The 18,794-nt window shown below is 50.0% G+C and overlaps 1 protein-coding gene across 3 annotated transcripts in view; it reads left to right on the plus strand.

Annotated features, from left to right (window-relative positions):
* The window catches only part of LOC147631445 (uncharacterized), a 178,369-nt gene that overhangs the window by 89,427 nt on the left and 70,148 nt on the right, over positions 1-18,794 (plus strand). For all 3 annotated transcript variants that reach the window (XR_015267586.1, XM_086809842.1, XM_086809841.1), the window contains one exon: positions 8,539-8,608. Coding sequence is in view for 2 of the 3 variants with exons in the window: in XM_086809842.1 (XP_086665968.1) it covers positions 8,539-8,608 (70 nt within the window). In the remaining variant the exon portion in view is untranslated. The remainder of the gene's footprint in view (positions 1-8,538; positions 8,609-18,794) is intronic.

Genomic DNA, 18,794 nt, shown 5'->3' on the forward strand with positions numbered 1-18,794 from the left:
CGACTCCTGTGCATGGCCGCACCGAGGGCAGGATGCTGGGTGTCTGCCAAAAGCTAGCCAAGCCCCCACCGCCAGTCCTCTATGCGCTGAAAGCCAGAGAAAAAGCGTCACCTTCTGGGGCCGGAAGCTGGCCCAAAGGCGTTGCCAGAAGTCCCTAAGGAAGGCAGGGGAGAGCCCCTGTCACCGCCAATGCTCGGCCGCCGCCGGGGTGCCCGCTATCCTGTGCCTCTGGATCCGCCGCCCCAGCCTCGCTGTGTACTGAAAAAAGGGGGTGCCTGGGCTGGTAGGGGCCGAGTAGGGATCTCGCCAAAGCCACTCGCCTGGATCCCACTGAAGGCGAATAAGAGGCTTGCTGTCCCAAGCCCATAATCTCCAAGAATAGTCCTCCCCTGTCGAGGCCGGTGAGGGGTCTACATGCCACTGTCTCTTATGAAAGCCGACCACCCGCACCCTCTGAAAGATACAACCCTGGAACTCATCCAAATCTAGTCGGGTCCTCTGAAGCTGGCCTCCCTCTCCCACCTCGAAGGTAAGTGGGGTGACTCTCTCTGCTGAGCCGCAGACCGCTAGAAGGATCTCATGCCGAGTAAAGACGCCCATCCACTGTGGAGGTGGAGGGTCCTGTACTGGAGTCCGCCACTCCCGGGGGATGGCCGCCTCAATGTCCTGCCTCATCAACTCTCTGCCCCTCATCCCGCTGAGTCTCCTCTCCTGAACCTCTAGAGGCAGCTGCTGAAAACATATCCAGTCGTCTAGGGACTGGGCTGGGCCGGAGCTCAACGGGCCCCACGACACGTGAGATCGCGATCCAACCATATGACCACTGGGAAGTCGGATCAAGGGGTTCCATATCAATGGCTGCCTCAGGCGCTCCTCATCGGTGCCCGGGGGAGTCTGGAAGAGTGACGGCCTCAGATGCTCCCAGGCCCTCAGAAGGCTAGTTGCAAAACGCTCCTCGAAGCCAAGGCCCACTCCTCTGGATCGCTGCTCTATAAAGATCCACCTGATGCTGGGGGTCCAGGGGCCGCTAAGAGGAGGAGTGCGGCTGAGAATCCTAGAAACAAGAAACTCCTTCCACGGCTCAGCGCCTAGTAGGAGGCCACGAACCACCAACTTGCCAAGCAAAGCTCGGCTCTGACAAATAGGATCAACTATGCCCAGGCCGCCTCTCTCCCTCGGCCGAGTGATCACAGCCCATGCCACCTTGGCCCTGGCGGGCCGCCCGTCGCCACCGGACCAAAGAAAGTTCCTGATGAGCCTTTGCACCTGGCCAATGCACGCCCGAGAGAAGGCCCAGCAAGAAGTGATGTACCACATGGTAGCAAGCAGAACCTGGTTGGCCACAACCACTCGGCCAGCCAGAGATAAACGAGCGGTACTCCAATACAGAAGCTTCTTCCGAATGCTCAGAAGAAGGGGGGCTATCTGTTGCTCCGGAGATATGTCAGTGCCCACATAGCATCCCAAATAGCGCATTGTAGTGCCGGGGGGCAGCCACTGAAACCCATCAACTGGCCTCCAAGTCGGGGGGGGGGGGGGGGGGGGGGGGCACAGAACTGACCCTCAACCCACACGACTTGTGCCAGTTGATCAAAGCGCCCGAAGCTCTGCAAAACCTGTCCATGGCTGAGGCGAAGCGGCGGAGGTTCTCCTCCCCTCCTTGAAGATAGACAGCAGTGTCATCCGCAAACTCCGAGTCTAGGAGCTCCTCCGAGGTGCGGATGGGGAGCTGGAGGCCCCCCAAACCTGTATCCTGTGCCGTCAAGAAAGTGCTCATGGCCTCCGCCACAAAAAGAAAAAGAAAGGGCGCCAAGGGGCACCCCTGCCGCACCGAGCGCGAGAGCTGGAACCTCTCTCCGCGCAGGCCCTGTATCAGCACCTGGCTATGAGCCGATGTGTAGAGTGCAGAGACCCCACGGATCCACTGAGGGGGGAAGCCCATCCTCTCCATAGTGCCTTCCAAGAAGGCCCAGTCCACCCGATCATATGCCTTCTCGAAGTCGAGAAGGAGCACTGCCAGATCTTCCTGCCGAAATCTAGCCAAAGCCGTAGCCTCCCAGAAAGAGAAGATGTTATCCAGGATGCTCCTATCCTGGATGAAGCCTGTCTGCGTGGAGTGGATGATGTCCGGAAGGTGAGGCTGGAGCCGCCTGCTGATCGCCTTAGCTAGGACCTTGTAGGCCATGCCTAGCAAGGTGATCGGTCTCCACTGTCTAATCTCCAGTCTGTCTCCTCCCTCTTTGGGGATCAAGTGAATCAACCCCTCTGCCATGCTGTCGGGCATGTCTCCCAAATCCATGATCTCCTGGAATGCCAATCTGAAACCCCTATGCAAGAGACCCCAGTACCTCTGGAAGAAAGCCACTGAGAGACCGTCCTCTCCTGGGCATTTGCCCCGAGGAAGTGCCTGAAGAGCCGCCTCCAGTTCCGTATCCGAGAAGGGGGAGAGAAGGGAGTGCCCTCTCCTGCTCTCTGAAAGCCTCTAGACGGTCCAGGGCAGCCTGTCTGAGCATTCTATTGATCTCCTGCAAACCCTTGTCAAGATCGCTGGCTGCCGATCCTCTCCTGAACTGAAGCTCCTGCCAGACCTGCTCAACTCTGGTCGCAATCTCGGGCTCCTCTATGAGACAGTCTAGAATCCGGACGCTCTGGCCTCGCTCCCCTCTCGTAGGGTCCTCGATCTGGAGAAGCACTGGAAAGTGGTCTGAAAACGAGGAGCCTGCAAGTATACCCACAGTGCCACCTCTATCGCAAGCCCACTCATCAATGTAAAACCTGTCGATGCGGGAAAGGTTAACTCCTGTGGCCCGTCTATCCGAGCGCGAGAAAGATAAACTCCCCTGCAACCTGCCAAACTCCGAGAGAGTCCACGGATCCTGGCCTCTCACCTGCAGCACTAGTTCCTCCCAGGCAGCGAGCTCCGGCCCATGAATGGTCTCCTGGCTGCCCCCCATCCTATCCTCTGCATCCTCCAGCATGTTGCAATCCCCCCCTAGGCACCAATGGTCTGCCATGGGGAGGGACTGCCTAATGGTGCTCCAGAACTCAGCTCTCCCGGTCGCCCCATTAGGGGCGTAGAAGTTGAGGAAGCCAATGCGGTCTTCCCCAACCCGAAGGATGATCCACTGCGCTCGACCCTGGACCAGAGTGCCAGAATCCACAACCTCGGATAGAAGCTGCTCGCTGACTGAGATGCATACTCCACCCTGGTTCCCCTGGGAGCCATATGCCGGTGACCAAAAAGTGTGGCTCCTGCCTGGCAAGATCTTCCCGCAGGTGCGTGTACGCCCGGCAGAAAGGTGGTGCTCCTGGATGAAAAGGATATCTATGGGTCCTCCAACGAGAGTCCTCTGGATCTCCTGGCGAAGTCTGCCCCGACCAATGTAGCAGCGAGGTCCACCAAGACCCTGGATGTTCCATGAGAGGATCCTCATGGATGAGCTATGGCAAGTGAAGCAGCCGCCACTGGCTCACCCCTCTCAGCCGGCCCGGATGAGCTGCCCTCCACTCTGTGAGTCTTGGGCGCCGGCTTGGAGGGAGAATAGTCACTCTGTCCGGGTGCGGAGTCTCTCCAAAAAAAGGGTGACCTGTCTCTGTGTCCAGCCCCACTCCACCTTCGCCCTGTCCAGGGCATAGGTGTGAGACCAATCCTCTGCATATATGTATCTAAAGGTAGGCTGCACCCTCGTGGCGGCGTGGAGGAGAATCAGTAGCACCGCCTCAACTGAGGTGTGGACCGGATCCGCCCGCCAATCTCCTATACCAAACAGGCTCATGCGGGCTGAGTGTAATCGGGTCTGCAATAGGTCCGTGAGCCCCAAGTCACTGAAGTGGTGAGAAAACTCCAGTATCTGATCACGCAAAACTTCCTCTACAGAGTTGCAATCCCATGCTGTGTCTGGGGCAACACTGAGAGGAAAGGAGAAGGCCACCATGCTGCTCACCACTGAAGGAGAACGAGAGGGATGGCACACCACGCAAACTCGCAAGGGCGCGACCAGTGTCTCGAACGGGCCAGCATCCAGCTGGAGACACCTGAAAAAACCGTAATCCACTGGGACCCCATCACTCGCGGGGGCCCCCTAGGGGAGGCTGGAGAGAACTCTGTGGCGGGCGAAGCTAGGATCGCCATCTCCACCGGCCCGGAGTGGCGGTGGAACAGCCGCTGAACTGAACTCTGGCCTACCCAGCTGCGCTGCCCCGGGGCAGTAGGTGGTCTGGAGGAGTATCCTGGAGAGGCCGAGGGAGGGATGTTGGCTCGCGGAGAGGAGGGGGGAGAGCGAGGAGAGGATGGAGAGGCATCTGCCAGAGGAGAGGTGTCAGGGGGGGCTGCCGGGGGAGGCGGGAGGGGGGGGGCTGGGGGGGGAGAGGGGGGGGTGGAAGGAGTGCTCTCCGAGTGAGGGGAAGAGGGGCCGGGGGTCGCAGAGTGCGGCCCGGGATCCTCAGGAATCTGCTCCATGGAGGGGGCGGGGCCCCCTGCGGGGGGAGGCGGGAGCGGGGTCTCCACGTGGGGGGCTCCACCGGCGGCCTCAACGGGCACTGAGACTGAATCCTCATCCATCGGGGTGGGACCTGCTGGCCGCCTATCCCTGACTGGAGCATAAGTGCGGGTAGGTGCCTGGACGCCAGCCGAAGTCGCATGTCCGCCAGCCTGTGCTGCCTGCTGGCGTCTGCGACGGTCCCTGCGGGCCGGGCGTTTCCGCCGGCGAACCTCCTGCCATCCGCTAGCCTCCTGGGTCTGCGCGGCATCCTCCGCCGGGGCCTGCTTGTCAGATGATGGCGCCTGTTGAGACGAGCCAGGGATGTCCGGTCTCTGAGGTGGATGGCCACTCCTCGGGCCTCCTGAAGGGGGTCCAGAGGCGACAGAGCGTGAAGGATGAACCCCCTTGCGGGGACAGGCGCGTGCGAGGTGGCCCAGCTCCCGACAGATGTAGCACTGGCCGGGGAGGCCCGAATACTCCACGCGCTGTATCAGATGTCCTCCAGAAAGACAAGGGAGGAGGATCGTCTTCGGGAGGGACTCCGGTGACGGAACCACAACACGAATGGCCGGGAGTCCTGCTGCCCGAGCTATCACTGAAGCCGCTGTCTGAGGCGTCTCCACCACTTGCCCGAACGCCTTGCCAATGGATGACAAGAGGGGCAAGTACTCCCTACGGAGTCCAGGAAAGCAGATAGTGATGGGGAAACCTGTCGCGCCTGCTAGCGGGTCAGAAGCGGGGTCGAAACCGTGAGTCCATCGTGCCAGGAACGCCCGGGATGAGCGGAGGGCAATGGGGCTCCGAGCCAGCACCGTCTGAGCTGCCTGGGGGGACTCGAAATCCACCTGGTAGTAGCCACGTCCCAAAAAATCGACGCTAACGATCTTGGCAGGCACGCCAACGAGGCTGCCTTGCAGAAGATCGCGAAGCTCTCTCCGCATCGGACGGCTACCCACTATTTTGCAGACCAAGGAGGAGGCCTCAAGAGCGGATACTGTGGAAACAAACAACTGATGATCTGCATCTGTGAACTCCAGTCGGAGACCGGAATCGGCAGGGGTAGTCGGAGCGGCTTCCATGGAGTCCTCTAGAGGGAAAAGGCCAGAGACCGGGGTCACCAACGGGAGGGACACAGCCCTACGAGGAAACGGAGAGGCGGAAGGACAGAGGACAGCGGGGGCGGAGCGGGGGGGGGGGGGAGGGGGGAGCTGAGGCGGGGGAGCTAGCGGTGGGAGGAGGGGCGAGACGGAGGGGGAGGCGAGGGAGAAGGCAGGGGGAAGAGCCGCGAAGCGGAGGAGAAGGTGGGGGGGGGAGAGATGGCGGGGGAGAGGTGGCGGGGGAGGGAGCGAAGGAGGCGGGGGGGGAGAGATGGCGGGGGAGGAAGCGAGGAAGGAGGCGGGGGAGGAGAAGGGGGGGGGGGGGGGGGGACGAGGAAGGAGGCGGGGGAGAGAGGCGGAGAAGATGGCGGGGGACAGGTGGGGGGGGGAGAGGGGGGCGCGCGACGGCGAGAAGCAGGCGGGGGGGGGGGGGGGGGAGGGGGGCGCGGGGGACAGGCGGAAGGTAGACGGGAGGGGATGAGGCGGAGCTCGCAGGGTGCACTTATTACACATGCTAACATGCCTTATCTTAGAGTTCTCAGGGAATCCCTCATCACTAAAGGAAATGTCAAATTGTGGAATCTCTTCTTCATGCTTTCTTTTCTCCTTATCCAATGGGACAGCCCTTGCTACCCGGGGGTCATGGGCAACACGAGTCACGGGAGCATATGCTCTATATGAACCGGTGGCCTAGATACATGTGGCCTTCTTGCATGATGCATAGTTTTCAGCCCATTATGCATAGGCTCCTCACTTCTGACAACTCGAGAGGCATAGTCTGTCGGCTTGCATGCCGAGCTCTCTCACCATGAGATGCATACGTAGTGTGTGTACTGTTACCATACCAGCTACTTGCATTGTCAGGCATGTTGAGAGATGTAATCTTCGGTGTTTGAGTGTGTGTGGGAAAGCACCCTAGAGGTGCAAGATATCGTGGTAAGATAAGAATGCCACATATGATATTGTATGGTGTGTGAGTGTTGACCAAAAGAGTGGAAAAGAGTATGCCACATGGATGCACACATGTAAAGTGAGATGAGGGCTATCTATATTAGGAGCCTCATTGTATGGTTAATTAGTGAATTTAAGAGAGCTAGTGTTGAGTGTGCAATCTCTCTCTCTCTCTAGTCATGGAGTTTTTAGTGTGGTATAACCTACCTTAATCTTTATGCTTAATCTTGTGTCTATCACCATGATCAATACTGTATTAGGATTGTTAACAAGGTATCAGAGCTAGGATGGGCTCTTGGTCATGGTGCATATCTATGTATAGTTTTCTTGTTTATGAAGTTATTTGATTAAGCATATTTTCTATTTTAGCATTTCTTTATGAGAAAATTATGCACACTCATCATTATGGATTGCATTTGGAGTCTTGGAAGCTGCTCATGGAGATTTGGAGATTATGGTGCTGCCATGGAAGCTGAAAATGAAGATTTCAGTAATATTAAGACTATAACAATGCACATATCTGTCGTCACCTATTGCATGCAGTATAGATGCATGGCGAGAGGTTACCGTAACCTTGTCTTTATGCACACGTGATTTGAGCTTTTGAGAGGCTGGACACCCGACACTCAGACGTGGAGGGTTTTTGAAACATAGCTCACCTCCATCACCTCCTTAACATTATCCTTGCAGATGAGGTAAGAAAGAGCCAATTCTCTTGGCCTTGTACCAATTTCCCTCGCCATAGATTCAAAAGTAGTGTTGACCATAGATTCAGCCTTCTTGGCCTCCACATACTTCTTGACGTGCGGAATTTTATGCAAAAATTTTAGCTCATCTTCCTTAGCTTTAACAGCCTCTTTATATGCTCAACCTCAGCCTGTTTATATTGCATTGGGCTCCTCATCTTACACTTTCTCTTTGCCATGGTGGGACAGCTGTCCCACCCATGCACAGTCTAGAGCATGTGCAACATGAGCTTGTCAGCCCTGCAAGCATTCGAAGCATGTGCCACAAGAGTTCCCTTTGGACTTGGGCACTTCAGCACCCATTGCTTTGATGTCCATAGTGTAAAGTGCACTATTTATGGAGTGTGCAAGCCCACAAGTTTTTCTCAACACTGAGAAGAGCGAAACAACTGCGCTCAGATACCAATGTACATTGTAGTGTACTTGGCCGGGTGTGAGCACTTCTTGGGCATACTCTCGTAAATAGCTCAACACTTAAAACACTTAATGGTAAATCAACAGCACATGACAATAGACCATTGCTGAAAATTAAATGGACAATGAGATCACCAATGGAGTCGGAAAGGGCTGACACCCCCCTCCCCCCCCCCCCCCCCCAAAAAAAAAACAACCCCACCCACATTACTATTGGAGTATTTTATTTTGTAGAAGATTCCACGGGCTTTTAAGTGAGAGTGTCCATGACAAACTGTATGAAAACATGTTACCAAACAAGAGTGTCGATATAGATTGTCGGAGCAGGAATTCGACGTAGAAGACAATCACAACCAATCCTCACGTCCTTGTGGTAGAGAGAATAGTCAACTTTTGTTCTGTTACCACACACACATAGGTGCTCTCGTGCTTGAGCCTAGCTCTCTCTCTCTCTCACCCATGGTGACAAGTAGTGGTCCTTAAAGTCCTTCATAAGGCCTTGTTGCAATAAGTTTGTAGTTCGAACGTTTCCTTCAACTTTATGATAAAGTTGTGCTACGCTTTGGTGTTGCCTAGAGAAAATTGATAATGCCTTTTCAAACATTCTTCATAAAGGAAAGCATTTCTCATGCTATGCTGGAAACTGATGTCTCTCCATATTTGTGGTTCATAAACTATAGAGGTTATGCATGGCTTTATATTTTTTGCTTTGCCTTGTTACAAATGTTTTGAATATTTGTTTAGTCCTTTCTTTGATTTTATCTTTGCAGCTAGCTTTTACATATAACGATGGCTTTTCAGGACACACTCTAAGAGGTTTTCTTTTTGTCTGTGAACTTTTTGTTGTAGCCATTTGGAAGCCTTCAAGAGATTGTGGGAATGCCTTCATTACTCGATGCAGCCTCTCAAGCTTATTGCTGTAGGGAAATCTTCCTTTTTTGAAGACCATGGAACAAAGAAACTGATGACATTTTGTGTTTTTTAATCACATGATATAAGATACTTATAAAAAGATGCTTCTCCTAGGAAAGGAAGTGTAAGACAAGCAATTACACGAAGGAGTGAGACCAGAAATGCTTTCTACTATCGGAAAGATAACCTACAGATGCATTCTCGAGGAAAGTACTATTGTTGATTGTGATGTCGATGTGTCTCCCCGAAGGAAGTCCTGTGATAGGTCTTAGGTGAACAAGGTCAATTGTAGAGGTTCCGCCCTGATATGCCCTGATAGGTGTGCTTCTTGCTAATTAGGAAGAGGCAGTCAGCTTCGCCATTGACTCGTCTCGTCTCTGTAGTGCTCTTCTTGGGGTTCATTTATTCTTCCTGCATTCCGTGGTGTGAGACTTGCAGTAGACACACTATCTTCTATTCTGACTTTGACTATCAGATTGTTTATTTGAGTTTTGTTTTAAAATGAAAAAAATTCCCCTTCCCTTGTGTTGGTGTTACAGCCATCCCTTGTGTTGGTGTTACACGAAGGAGAGACCAGAAATGCTTTCTAATATCGGAAAGATAACCTACAGATGCATTCTCGAGGAAAGTACTATTGTTGATTGTGATATTGATGTGTCTCCCCGAAGGGAGTCCTGTGATAGGTCTTAGGTGGACAAGGTCGATTGTAGAGGTTCCACCCTGATATGCCCTGCTAGGTGTGCTTCTTGCTAATTAGGAAGAGGTAGTCAGCTTCTGCCATTGACTCGTCTTGTCTCTGTAGTGCTCTTCTTGGGGTTCATTTACTCTTCCTGCATTCCGTGGTGTGAGACTTGCAGTAGACACACTATCTTCTATTCTGACTTTGACTATCAGATTGTTTATTTGAGTTTTGTTTTAAAATTTAAAAAAAATTCCCCTTCCTCTTGTGTTGGTGTTATAGCCATCCCTTGTCAGCACCCTTGTAGCTATGCTGAAGGAGAAATGTCTAAAATGCCTTGAAACTAAGAGGATAAGAGCTCCATCATGTTATCAGTGCGGTTCAACTTCGGGGCTAAAACATTTAGGAGCTGCATTGTCAGTTGCACTATTTTGTGGAGCTTTATGTATGTCTTTTGGGTGAGTGGTTGCTTAAGGCATAACAGAATGATTTCCTAAAGAAAGCATGTGGAAAGCATCAACCACTATTTGTGTTCCATTGAGAACATTGTCGCTTGAAAAATCAAAGTAGTTTCTTAGTTTTCTCAATTATTTCTCTACATGGGTATATTTCTTGAAAGTGAAGGATGAAGCCATAAAGAATATCAAGGAATTTCAAGCTTTGGCTGAAAATGAATGGGTAAGAAAAAAAATTAAGGTTCTGCAGTTGGCTGGAGGTGGTGAATATCAAGTATTTGAATGCTCATGGGTTCAAAAAGCAGCTTACGAGAGCCTATACACCCTAACAAAATGGAGTAGCATAGAGCAAGAACAGAGTCATAGCTGAGATGGCAAGGAGTATGTTGAAGTCATAGAATCTTGTAGAAGTAGTACACACAGCTTCTAGAAGCACCACAAATGAAGTACACACAATTGGGATATACCCAATCATTCTCTTTGACATCAAATTGCCTTCTATGCTTGGCGGCAACCTTTTTATGTTTGTCTTGTGACCTTGCAATGGCTGTCCGCACCTAAGCAAAGGCAATATCCAAGTCTCTTACATATTCATCAGCTGCAAATATCTCATCCTTTGTACGAAGGATGGGTGGCAAAACCACCTTACCATAAACAATCTTAAATGGGGCCTTTTCTTTAGATGCATGGACCGTGTTATTGTATGCAAATTCCACAAGCGATAAATACTCGCCCCAAGAAGACTTTTGATCGGCACATAACATTTTAAGAGGTCCAACACGGCTGAATTTGCAGCCTCACTTTGCCCATCCGTTTGAGGATGATAAGCTGATTAGAAGTCCAATTTGGTGCCCCAATTATCAAACAAGGCCCGCTAAATAAGACTTGTAGTCCTGGGATCTCTATCCCCTACAATGGACTTCGGCATTCCATGATACTTGAACACTTATGCAAGATATATTTTAACCACATGCTCAGCTTTGATGGTCTTCTTGACTAGCCAGAAGTGAGCTTGCTTCATAAACTACTTGGTAATGCTTTATATTTAATTGTGCGAAAATCTAACCATGTATCAAGTAAAGCATTTAGTGCATATGGTTTGTATCCTTGAAGGTAAATTGTTACCTCTATTGTAGCATACATCCTCTTTTTGCCATGTGATTGCTCTCTCTGTTTTCTCCTTTTTTCTTGGTCAAGGAGTTTAGAGTAGACATCCAATTTACCATGCTAAAGTTGCATGAAATGAGTGGGTTCAGCTCGTCCACTAGTGAGGAAATTTACTTGTTCAGTGAGGGTGGCTATCTGGTCATAATGCTGGCTTAATGCATTTGAAGTTTCCTATTCCTGTTCTTTTCCTGTTCCAGTGCTTTGTTTTCCAAGACTTGCACTCTGTTAGCCAGGGTGTGATACATTTTCAACATTTTGAATTTTTTGGGATGAGAGAGAACTTCATCTTTGAGCTTCCTTAATTTCTTCATTTGTTGTACCTCTGGATTTATGGGTGTTTGTTGAGCTACTTGGGCAACAATTCTCTTGAATTTTTGTTTGTCTACTTGAGCTCTCTGTCCTGTTCTGATGCGAGCATAGAGAGTTTTTTACTGTGCAATCCAATATTCATCATCTGAAGAGGTTTGTGGCTTTCTCCTAAAAGTTGTTGGAATGATTTCACTAGAGCAAGTGTTTTCTCTCTTAATTTTAGGTGGGGCTTGTCAAAATATTTGAAAAAGCCTCTTCCTTTGCTTCTGCCTCTGTTGCTTCGCTGCGTTCTAGGCATTTCATAATCATCAGAGATATATTCATCAAGGTTTACTGTTTCCAAATGACTCTAATTCAATTCTTTTTTCAATTCTTGTGTGGTTATTTCTGGTTGTGCATCCTGCATTAGATTGGGATCATATCCAACTTGCATTTCTGTTAGTTCTTTGGACATAGCAATTTGGGGTGTGTAGTACTGAACATGTAAATGTTCTGGGTTTCTTTTGTAGAAGAGTCATGTGAGTCGGATAATTCTTCCAATTTACTGCAATTCCAACAAATTGAAGTTTAGATTCAGATAATTCATAAAGAGTCTCTCCGTCATCTCCTTCAGAAAGAGTTTCCCATTCTACTGGGTCTTTTACATCAAAGATGAAGGCCTTAGGATTAGCTTGTTGTTTGACCTTGGATTTTTGTTTACACTTTGATGCATAATGTCCATGTTTGCCACAAATAACATTTTACCTTGAGGTTGAAGCATATTTCTCTCCTAGCATACCTGAATGGTTTTTTGAATTGTTTTCCTGTCCACTTGGTCTTCCAAAATTTTGGCCTCTTTTGCATATCTCCATCAGGGACTTTTTTTTTCCTGAAAGGAGACTTCTATTAAGTATGAAATTTTTTACAAAATGGAGATTTCACACCAAGAAAGGTGGAGATTTCAACCAATCAGGAGCCCTGTGCTGCCAATATGGCCCCGAATGAGAGGATGTGAAAAAGATACCAATGTCCCACTCTCATAAACTGGGCGCGCTTCCTCTCTGCAGTCCTCGAAGATCCCTGGATTCTGGCCCAGGTAGCCATAATGGTGTGAATAATATCACTCCAAATCCTGCAAAGATACTTAGAAACAAGAATGGGAGTACCCTCAATGGCTTCAGTGCATATAGCCTTCGAGATATTCCACGCTGAGATGCTAGCAATAATCTCCCAAGAACTATCTAACCTTTGAGTCGGAGGGACAAAGTGTGAAAGTGGCAAATCCTGAAGACAACACTGCCGAGCAACTCCTTGCCTAACCATAATGGCCAAGCTCCTGTCAGTCCCTTCGAACCTCAACTGAGGCCCAGATTGTGTCAACCAAATGATAGAACCAAAAGAAATGATAGCATCCCTCTTAATCCTACCAAAGAGGTGCGCAATCGCAGACCAAACCCTCTATGCTTCCCTGCATTCCCATAAACAATAGTAAACTGACTCCAAAACTCCTACACATCTAGGGCATGCTGGGCAAGCACCAGTAACAGACCTCCACTGATTGGTGGCCAAACCACCATGAAGGGAAACCCAGATAAAGGAGGAAATCTGTGGCTTCCTATAAGAGTGCCACAATCTCCGCCAAAATGCCCTCTAAATGTCAATCGAAATGCCGTAAGACTCCCAATGGGGTCTAAGAGTAGGAACACTCTGAATGTGTCCCAAGATAAGATGTCTGGCATTCCACACCGTATAACTGAAAAAAGGCATGCTTTTCAAAGGATTACAAGCATCCTTCCACTCCCACTCACCGGGGTCCCAAGGCAAATGTCTGATAGGGCAGCCACCATACAACCAAAGGCTAACACTCTCTGTGATCATCCTTGGGGGGGGTCAACAAAGACGTGCTTCCAATGTCAACAACTCTGACTGGACGAATTTGGGGGCCCTCAATAAGGTCCTGCAGATCACATCTCTCTAGCTGCAATCCATCCTGTACAGGAAAAACGACCGGTACATCATCCTCCCTAGGCAAGGAGATACCCATAACTTGAAGAGGAACACCTATCCCAGAGAAAACCCCAAACCAAGAATGATGACGACCTTCCAAAAAAGATCCAGTAATCTAGTGGTTGGGAATGGCTGCATCAATCTGTGCAATCCTCCGGCTAGAACCTCTCAAATGCTGCGTGATATCCAATCTCTACACCTCGGTAAGGCTCTGAAACCTCTTCCAAGCCAGCAATGTGGGGCATAGGATCTCCCAGCCAGCCCAAAGAATATGCATAGCTGCCCCAAGAGGCCTAACCACGTCTATCTAAGATCAAATCATTCCACAAAATGGGCTACCGGTTAGCTTCCTCCGCTAAACGCGGGGGGATGCGTGGGAAAAAACTCCTCAAGCAGTCCCAAGCCCGTAGGAGGGACCTAACCAGGGGGGACGAAGGGGAGCAGTGAATTGCATCTGAAAAAATAAAGCGTGAGCTGAGAGTCCAGTCACCTCCGCGAATAGGGACACACTTCGTGATTTGCTGCATAAGAAAGTCCTTCCATAACTCAGTGCCTAGAAGAAAGCCCCTAACAACAAGCTTACAGAGCAAAGCCTTACATTGCACCTCGGGATCAATGATATTCAATCCCCCTTCCTGCTTAGGCCTGATAATGGTTTCCCAAGCAACTCTGGCCCTGGTGTGTGCATTTCCATCAAGCCTTGACCAAAGAAAGTTCTGAATAAGGCGACGAAGCCGGCCAATGCAGCTCTTATGAAAAATCCAACACGACGCAATAAACCAAGACGTGGCTAGCAAAACTTGGTTAACCACCAAAGCTCTAGAGGCCAAGTCGAGCTTCCTCCTACTTTAGTGATGAAGTTTGCTTTCAATGCTTAAGAGCACTGGATCGAACTGTTGTGCAGGGGAGATGTCAACGCCCACCTGACAACCAAGGTATCTGGCAGAGCATCCTCTCTCAATCCAAGTAAAACCAACATCTGTACCCCAATCTGCAAGAGGAGAATCACTGATCCAAAAACCAACTGATTTATGCCAATTGATAGTAGCTCTTGCTGCCAAACAAAAGGCCTCCAAGGCTGTCCGGAAAGCACATAAACAAGCATGTGAAGCCTCAAGGAACAATGCCGTATCATTTGCTAACTCAGAGTCCAAAAACTCTTCCTCCGTGCATAAAGGCAGCTTGAGACCCACAACACTAGGGGTAGCCCGAAGAAACCTGCTCATAGCCTCAGCTACAATGAGGTACAGTAAAGGGGCGAGGGGACAACCCTGCCTCACCGAATGGGAAATCTGAAAACGCTGGCCGCGCCCCCCACTCCTCTAATCCAGTTTTGGGAAAACCCCATAAGTGCCATAGTGCCCTCCAAAAAATCCCAATCCACTCTGTCATAAGCTTTTTCAAAATCAAGCAAAAGAATGGCAAGAGGCTGCTGACCAGACTTTGCCCACTCGATAGCTTCCTAGAAAGAAAATATGTTATCAAATGTACTCCTTCCTTGGAGGAACCCATTCTGTGTATCATGGATAGTCCTTTGGAGAATCGGTTGCAACCTTATACTCAAGGCTTTAGCTAAGATCTTATATGCAGATCCAAGGAGAGTGATGGGCCTCCATTGTTTTATGTCAGTCTTGTCCCCACTCTTGGGGATAAGGTGAATCAGCCCCTCCGTGAGGTAAGGTGGCATCATACCCGACAGCCACATTTCCTGAAGGGCAACAGTGATAGCATCTCCAATATGATCCCAAAAAAGAATAAAGAAGGCGGGAGAAAGACCATCATCCCCTGGGCGTGAACCACTGGAAAGAGCATGTAGTGCGTGAAGGAATTCATCCTTCGAGAAAGGGGCATCCAAGGAAGAACACATAGCATCTGTAATGAGCTTGAGCATGCACTCCCAGACTTTTTGCCGTGCCACATCTCTCGGAGGAGAGGACACCTCTGCAGTCAACAAAAACCGATAAAAATCTGAAACAATATCCCCTACCTTGTCAGACTCAATCTGAACCTCACCCTGTGAATCCTGCAAATACCTCACAGAATCCTTGCTATGGGAAGGCTTGTGTGCTGAAAAAAGCTCTTTGTTGCATCTGCCACCCATCTGAGTCCAAAAAGCCTCATTCGCATGAAACGCAAACTCAGCCCTTCTGTCCATGGCCAACTGCAGCTCTGCTCTAACTGTGGTCAAGAGGTCTGTAATCCAAGACGCATGTGGATGCTTTTCATGTTCCCTTTGAATAGCAGCAATCCTACACCTAATAGCTCTCTCCTTGTCCAGAGCCTCCTCCTTCTGGGACAAGGCAGCGCTATGATAATGATGGTTGGTCCTCTCAAGAGCCAGCGCAATATTATGACGAGGATCAGGATCATCACAAGATCTCCATATCTCTCTGATCTCAAATGAGATGTCAGCATCTAGATAAAGAGAGTCAGGGATACGGACACAGGGAGAGGCCGAGCGAGCCCCAGGCTCCCTGAGACACAAAACGACGAGGCAATGATCGGATTTGGTGTTACCAGGCATAATAGCAATGGTGTCTCCTCTGTCCAGGGACCAATCATCCACATAAAATCTGTTCAGACGTGCAAAGATGCTCTCAACCCCGCTCCTGCAGTTATGCCAAGAGAAAGATAAGGAATTTGGCCTTCTCTAGAAGTCATCCTCAATCCAGCAATCCCTGCCAAAGAAAGAGAGCGTGAACCTCTCCCATGAGGCTCGCTCCAAAGGGTGTAAACCCCCTTCGCGTCCACCCTTCTTGTCAGAAGGTTGCTCAACCATATTGAAGTCTCCTCCCACTATCCAATGATCAACCTAGGGAATGACATTTGTAATGGTGTCCCAAAAGGCCACCCTTTCACCTCTCACGTTAGGTGCATAAATATTCAAGATTCCCAATTTTTGACCCTCATGCATGATCAAGATCCACTGCGCTCTAGCAGGGATGATAACACTGTGCCGAATAACATGAGGCATAACAGATGCTGCCATTGAAATGCAAACACCCCCCCTAGTCCCAAAAGCCGAGGACCAGAAGGTGTGGCCAGAAAGCATCTTACCAGTTTTGCCACATTGAGATCTATCCAATTTGTGTTCGTGCAACAAAAGTATATACATAGACCCTCCTGTAACAGCAGGGTGAAGCTGGTCCTTCAGAAGGCGCTTCCTACCACGGTGGGAAGCCCTCCAAGGCCCTGAACATTCCATGAGACGATTCTCATGGAAGAGAGGAGGGTTTGACCCCCGATCTAAGAAGACGATGGGCAGCTTGAGGACGCCTCTCATAATGCTGGAGGACGGGATAATCCACGGGGCAAAGTCCACTGACATGCCCTTGTCCGGGGCCCTGCACAGTACCTACATATGTACGAGAAACCTGTGCGCCCTGCGGGGCATCAAGGGCAATGGCATCATGCTGAAAATCCTATGATCCCCACTGCGCTGGGCATCCTGCATATCGCCCCGTCCAAGTAGAGAGGACTCAACAAAATCAACCTAATTTGATATATCATCTCCCTGCAAAGAAGCATGATTTGATACATCCCTCTGCCCAGAAACATCTTCTATCTGAGGTGCAAGATCCGAGGAGGTCTTCCATCAATCGCACTAGGGGGCGGGTGAGAGACAGCTCGCTACACTTGGCGGACTGTAGGACAGGAAGGATCCAAGGGAGGTGGCGCCTGAGAAGCATGCTTTCGAGGCCTCCTACGACCCCGAGCCTGAGGGCAATCTCGAGCAAAGTGACCCTGTTGGTGACAAACCCGGCACTGATCGGGTTTACCTGCAATCTCCATACGTTGCTTCAGAAGACCACTAGGGCGTGGAAGCAAAACATAGTCCTCAAAAAGCTCACAGTCACAGGCAGAACCATGACCTTGGGGACGGCATGCGCCGAGGCAGTAACCACCTGGGCAGAAGATGTCCGCAAAGTGTGGAGGGGGGGCACTTGAACCAGCCCAAAGGCGGACCTGATGGCCTCTAGCATAGGCCAATATGCGCGAGGAAGACCTGGGAATCTAAGAGTAATTGGGAAATGGTTCCAGTCTTCCTCAACAGGGTCAAAATAGCTGCAGTAGGAAAGAAAAAATATCTTCCTCGGGCCCAATGGCAAAGGGCTGCCCTTCAAAACCTCTGAGGCTGTGTCCTCGGAATCAAAATCCACCTAGAAGAAACCTCTTCCAAGCAACTTGACATCTTGAAAGTGTGGAGCGAGGTCAGAAGGCAGAGCCGCCAGGACCCAATCCCGAGCCTCGAGACGGGAAGGGTGAGATCCAAAGATTCTGGCAATGAGGGTCGTTTTGGAGTCTTTCTCGATTTCGGCGAAGAGGACCGCGAGCTCGTCTTCGGAAAAAACAATGGTTCACCCGGCCGAGGGAGAATGATTAGCCATGATGCTAATCGAAAAAGAAGGCCGACTTGAACCCAGATGAGGAGGAAGCTGAACCAAGGGGAAGAGGCAGGCAAGAAGGCGAAAGAAAGGAAGGGAGGGAGTGAAAAAAAAGGAAAAAAAGAAAAAAAGAAAAAAAGAAAAAAGAAAAAAAAAGAAAAAAGAAAAAGAAAAAAGAAAAAAGAAAAAAAGAGAAAACAAAAAAACGGAAAGTTGGACACACAGGCGAAGGGGATGAGCTGCGCAGAGGGATGAGGCGGAGGAATGAAGGGGAGGAAGAGGTAGGGTCGACCAGCGGAGGAGGAATGATGGGAGGCGGAGGAGAAGTTCGCTGCGCAGAGGGAAGAGGCGAAGGAAAGATGGCGGGCAGAGGCAGGGGCGAAAGGACAGAAGGGAGGAGGTGGAGGAAGGAATGGGCGATGCAGGAACAGAGGCGGAGAAGGACGGAGGGAGGCGGAGGAAGGAAGGGGCAGAGAGGCGACACAGGCACAGGGCAGCAGGCAGGGTTTGGGCAGCTTACACGGTCATTCGCTTTCCACACACCTCGTGATTTCACATGTGCATACCGGTGACTCAATATCTTCTCTTATGGGAGGCGATGGAATGGGCTAAGGAAAGAAACCAGCCCCTAGCCATCTTATTGCTAGACTTTGAGAAGAGCTCCATCAGGGACTTAATGTGGCCATATAGTACTTTCAAGATATCTTTTGTTGTCCGTAAGTTTTTGCAATCAATATCAATGAGATATCTTGCAAATTTTTTGGGGAGAAAATTGCTAAATCTATCCATAATTGTCCAAATAACATCATTGCCGTGTTGGTATGTGGCAAGTCCAATGTGAAATCCATTGTAATACTTTCACATGGCTGTGTAGGAATAGGCAATGGCTGAAGCAAACCTGGTGCCTTTTGCTTGTCAAATTTCACCTTTTGATAGGTGATACATGCACGTGTATGTGCCTCTATGTCCTTCCGCATACTTGGCCAAAAGAAATACCGCTCAATCATGTGTGTAGTAGGCATTATGCCTCTATGACTAGTATATGGAGAAGCATGACACTTATCCAAAACCTTTTGCCTCATATCGGACACCACACAGGCAATTATCTTTCATAACTCTCTCTGATCATATATGAGACATGTGCACGACCAACCAAAATCAGCATCCGTATGATACAAATCACACGTGGCAGACAAGTCTCTATGAGAGGCA

Source organism: Cibotium barometz, chromosome 15 (genome assembly GCF_041138505.1).
Source record: "Cibotium barometz isolate CiBa-2024 chromosome 15, ASM4113850v1, whole genome shotgun sequence".
Taxonomy (NCBI): Eukaryota; Viridiplantae; Streptophyta; class Polypodiopsida; order Cyatheales; family Cibotiaceae; genus Cibotium; species Cibotium barometz.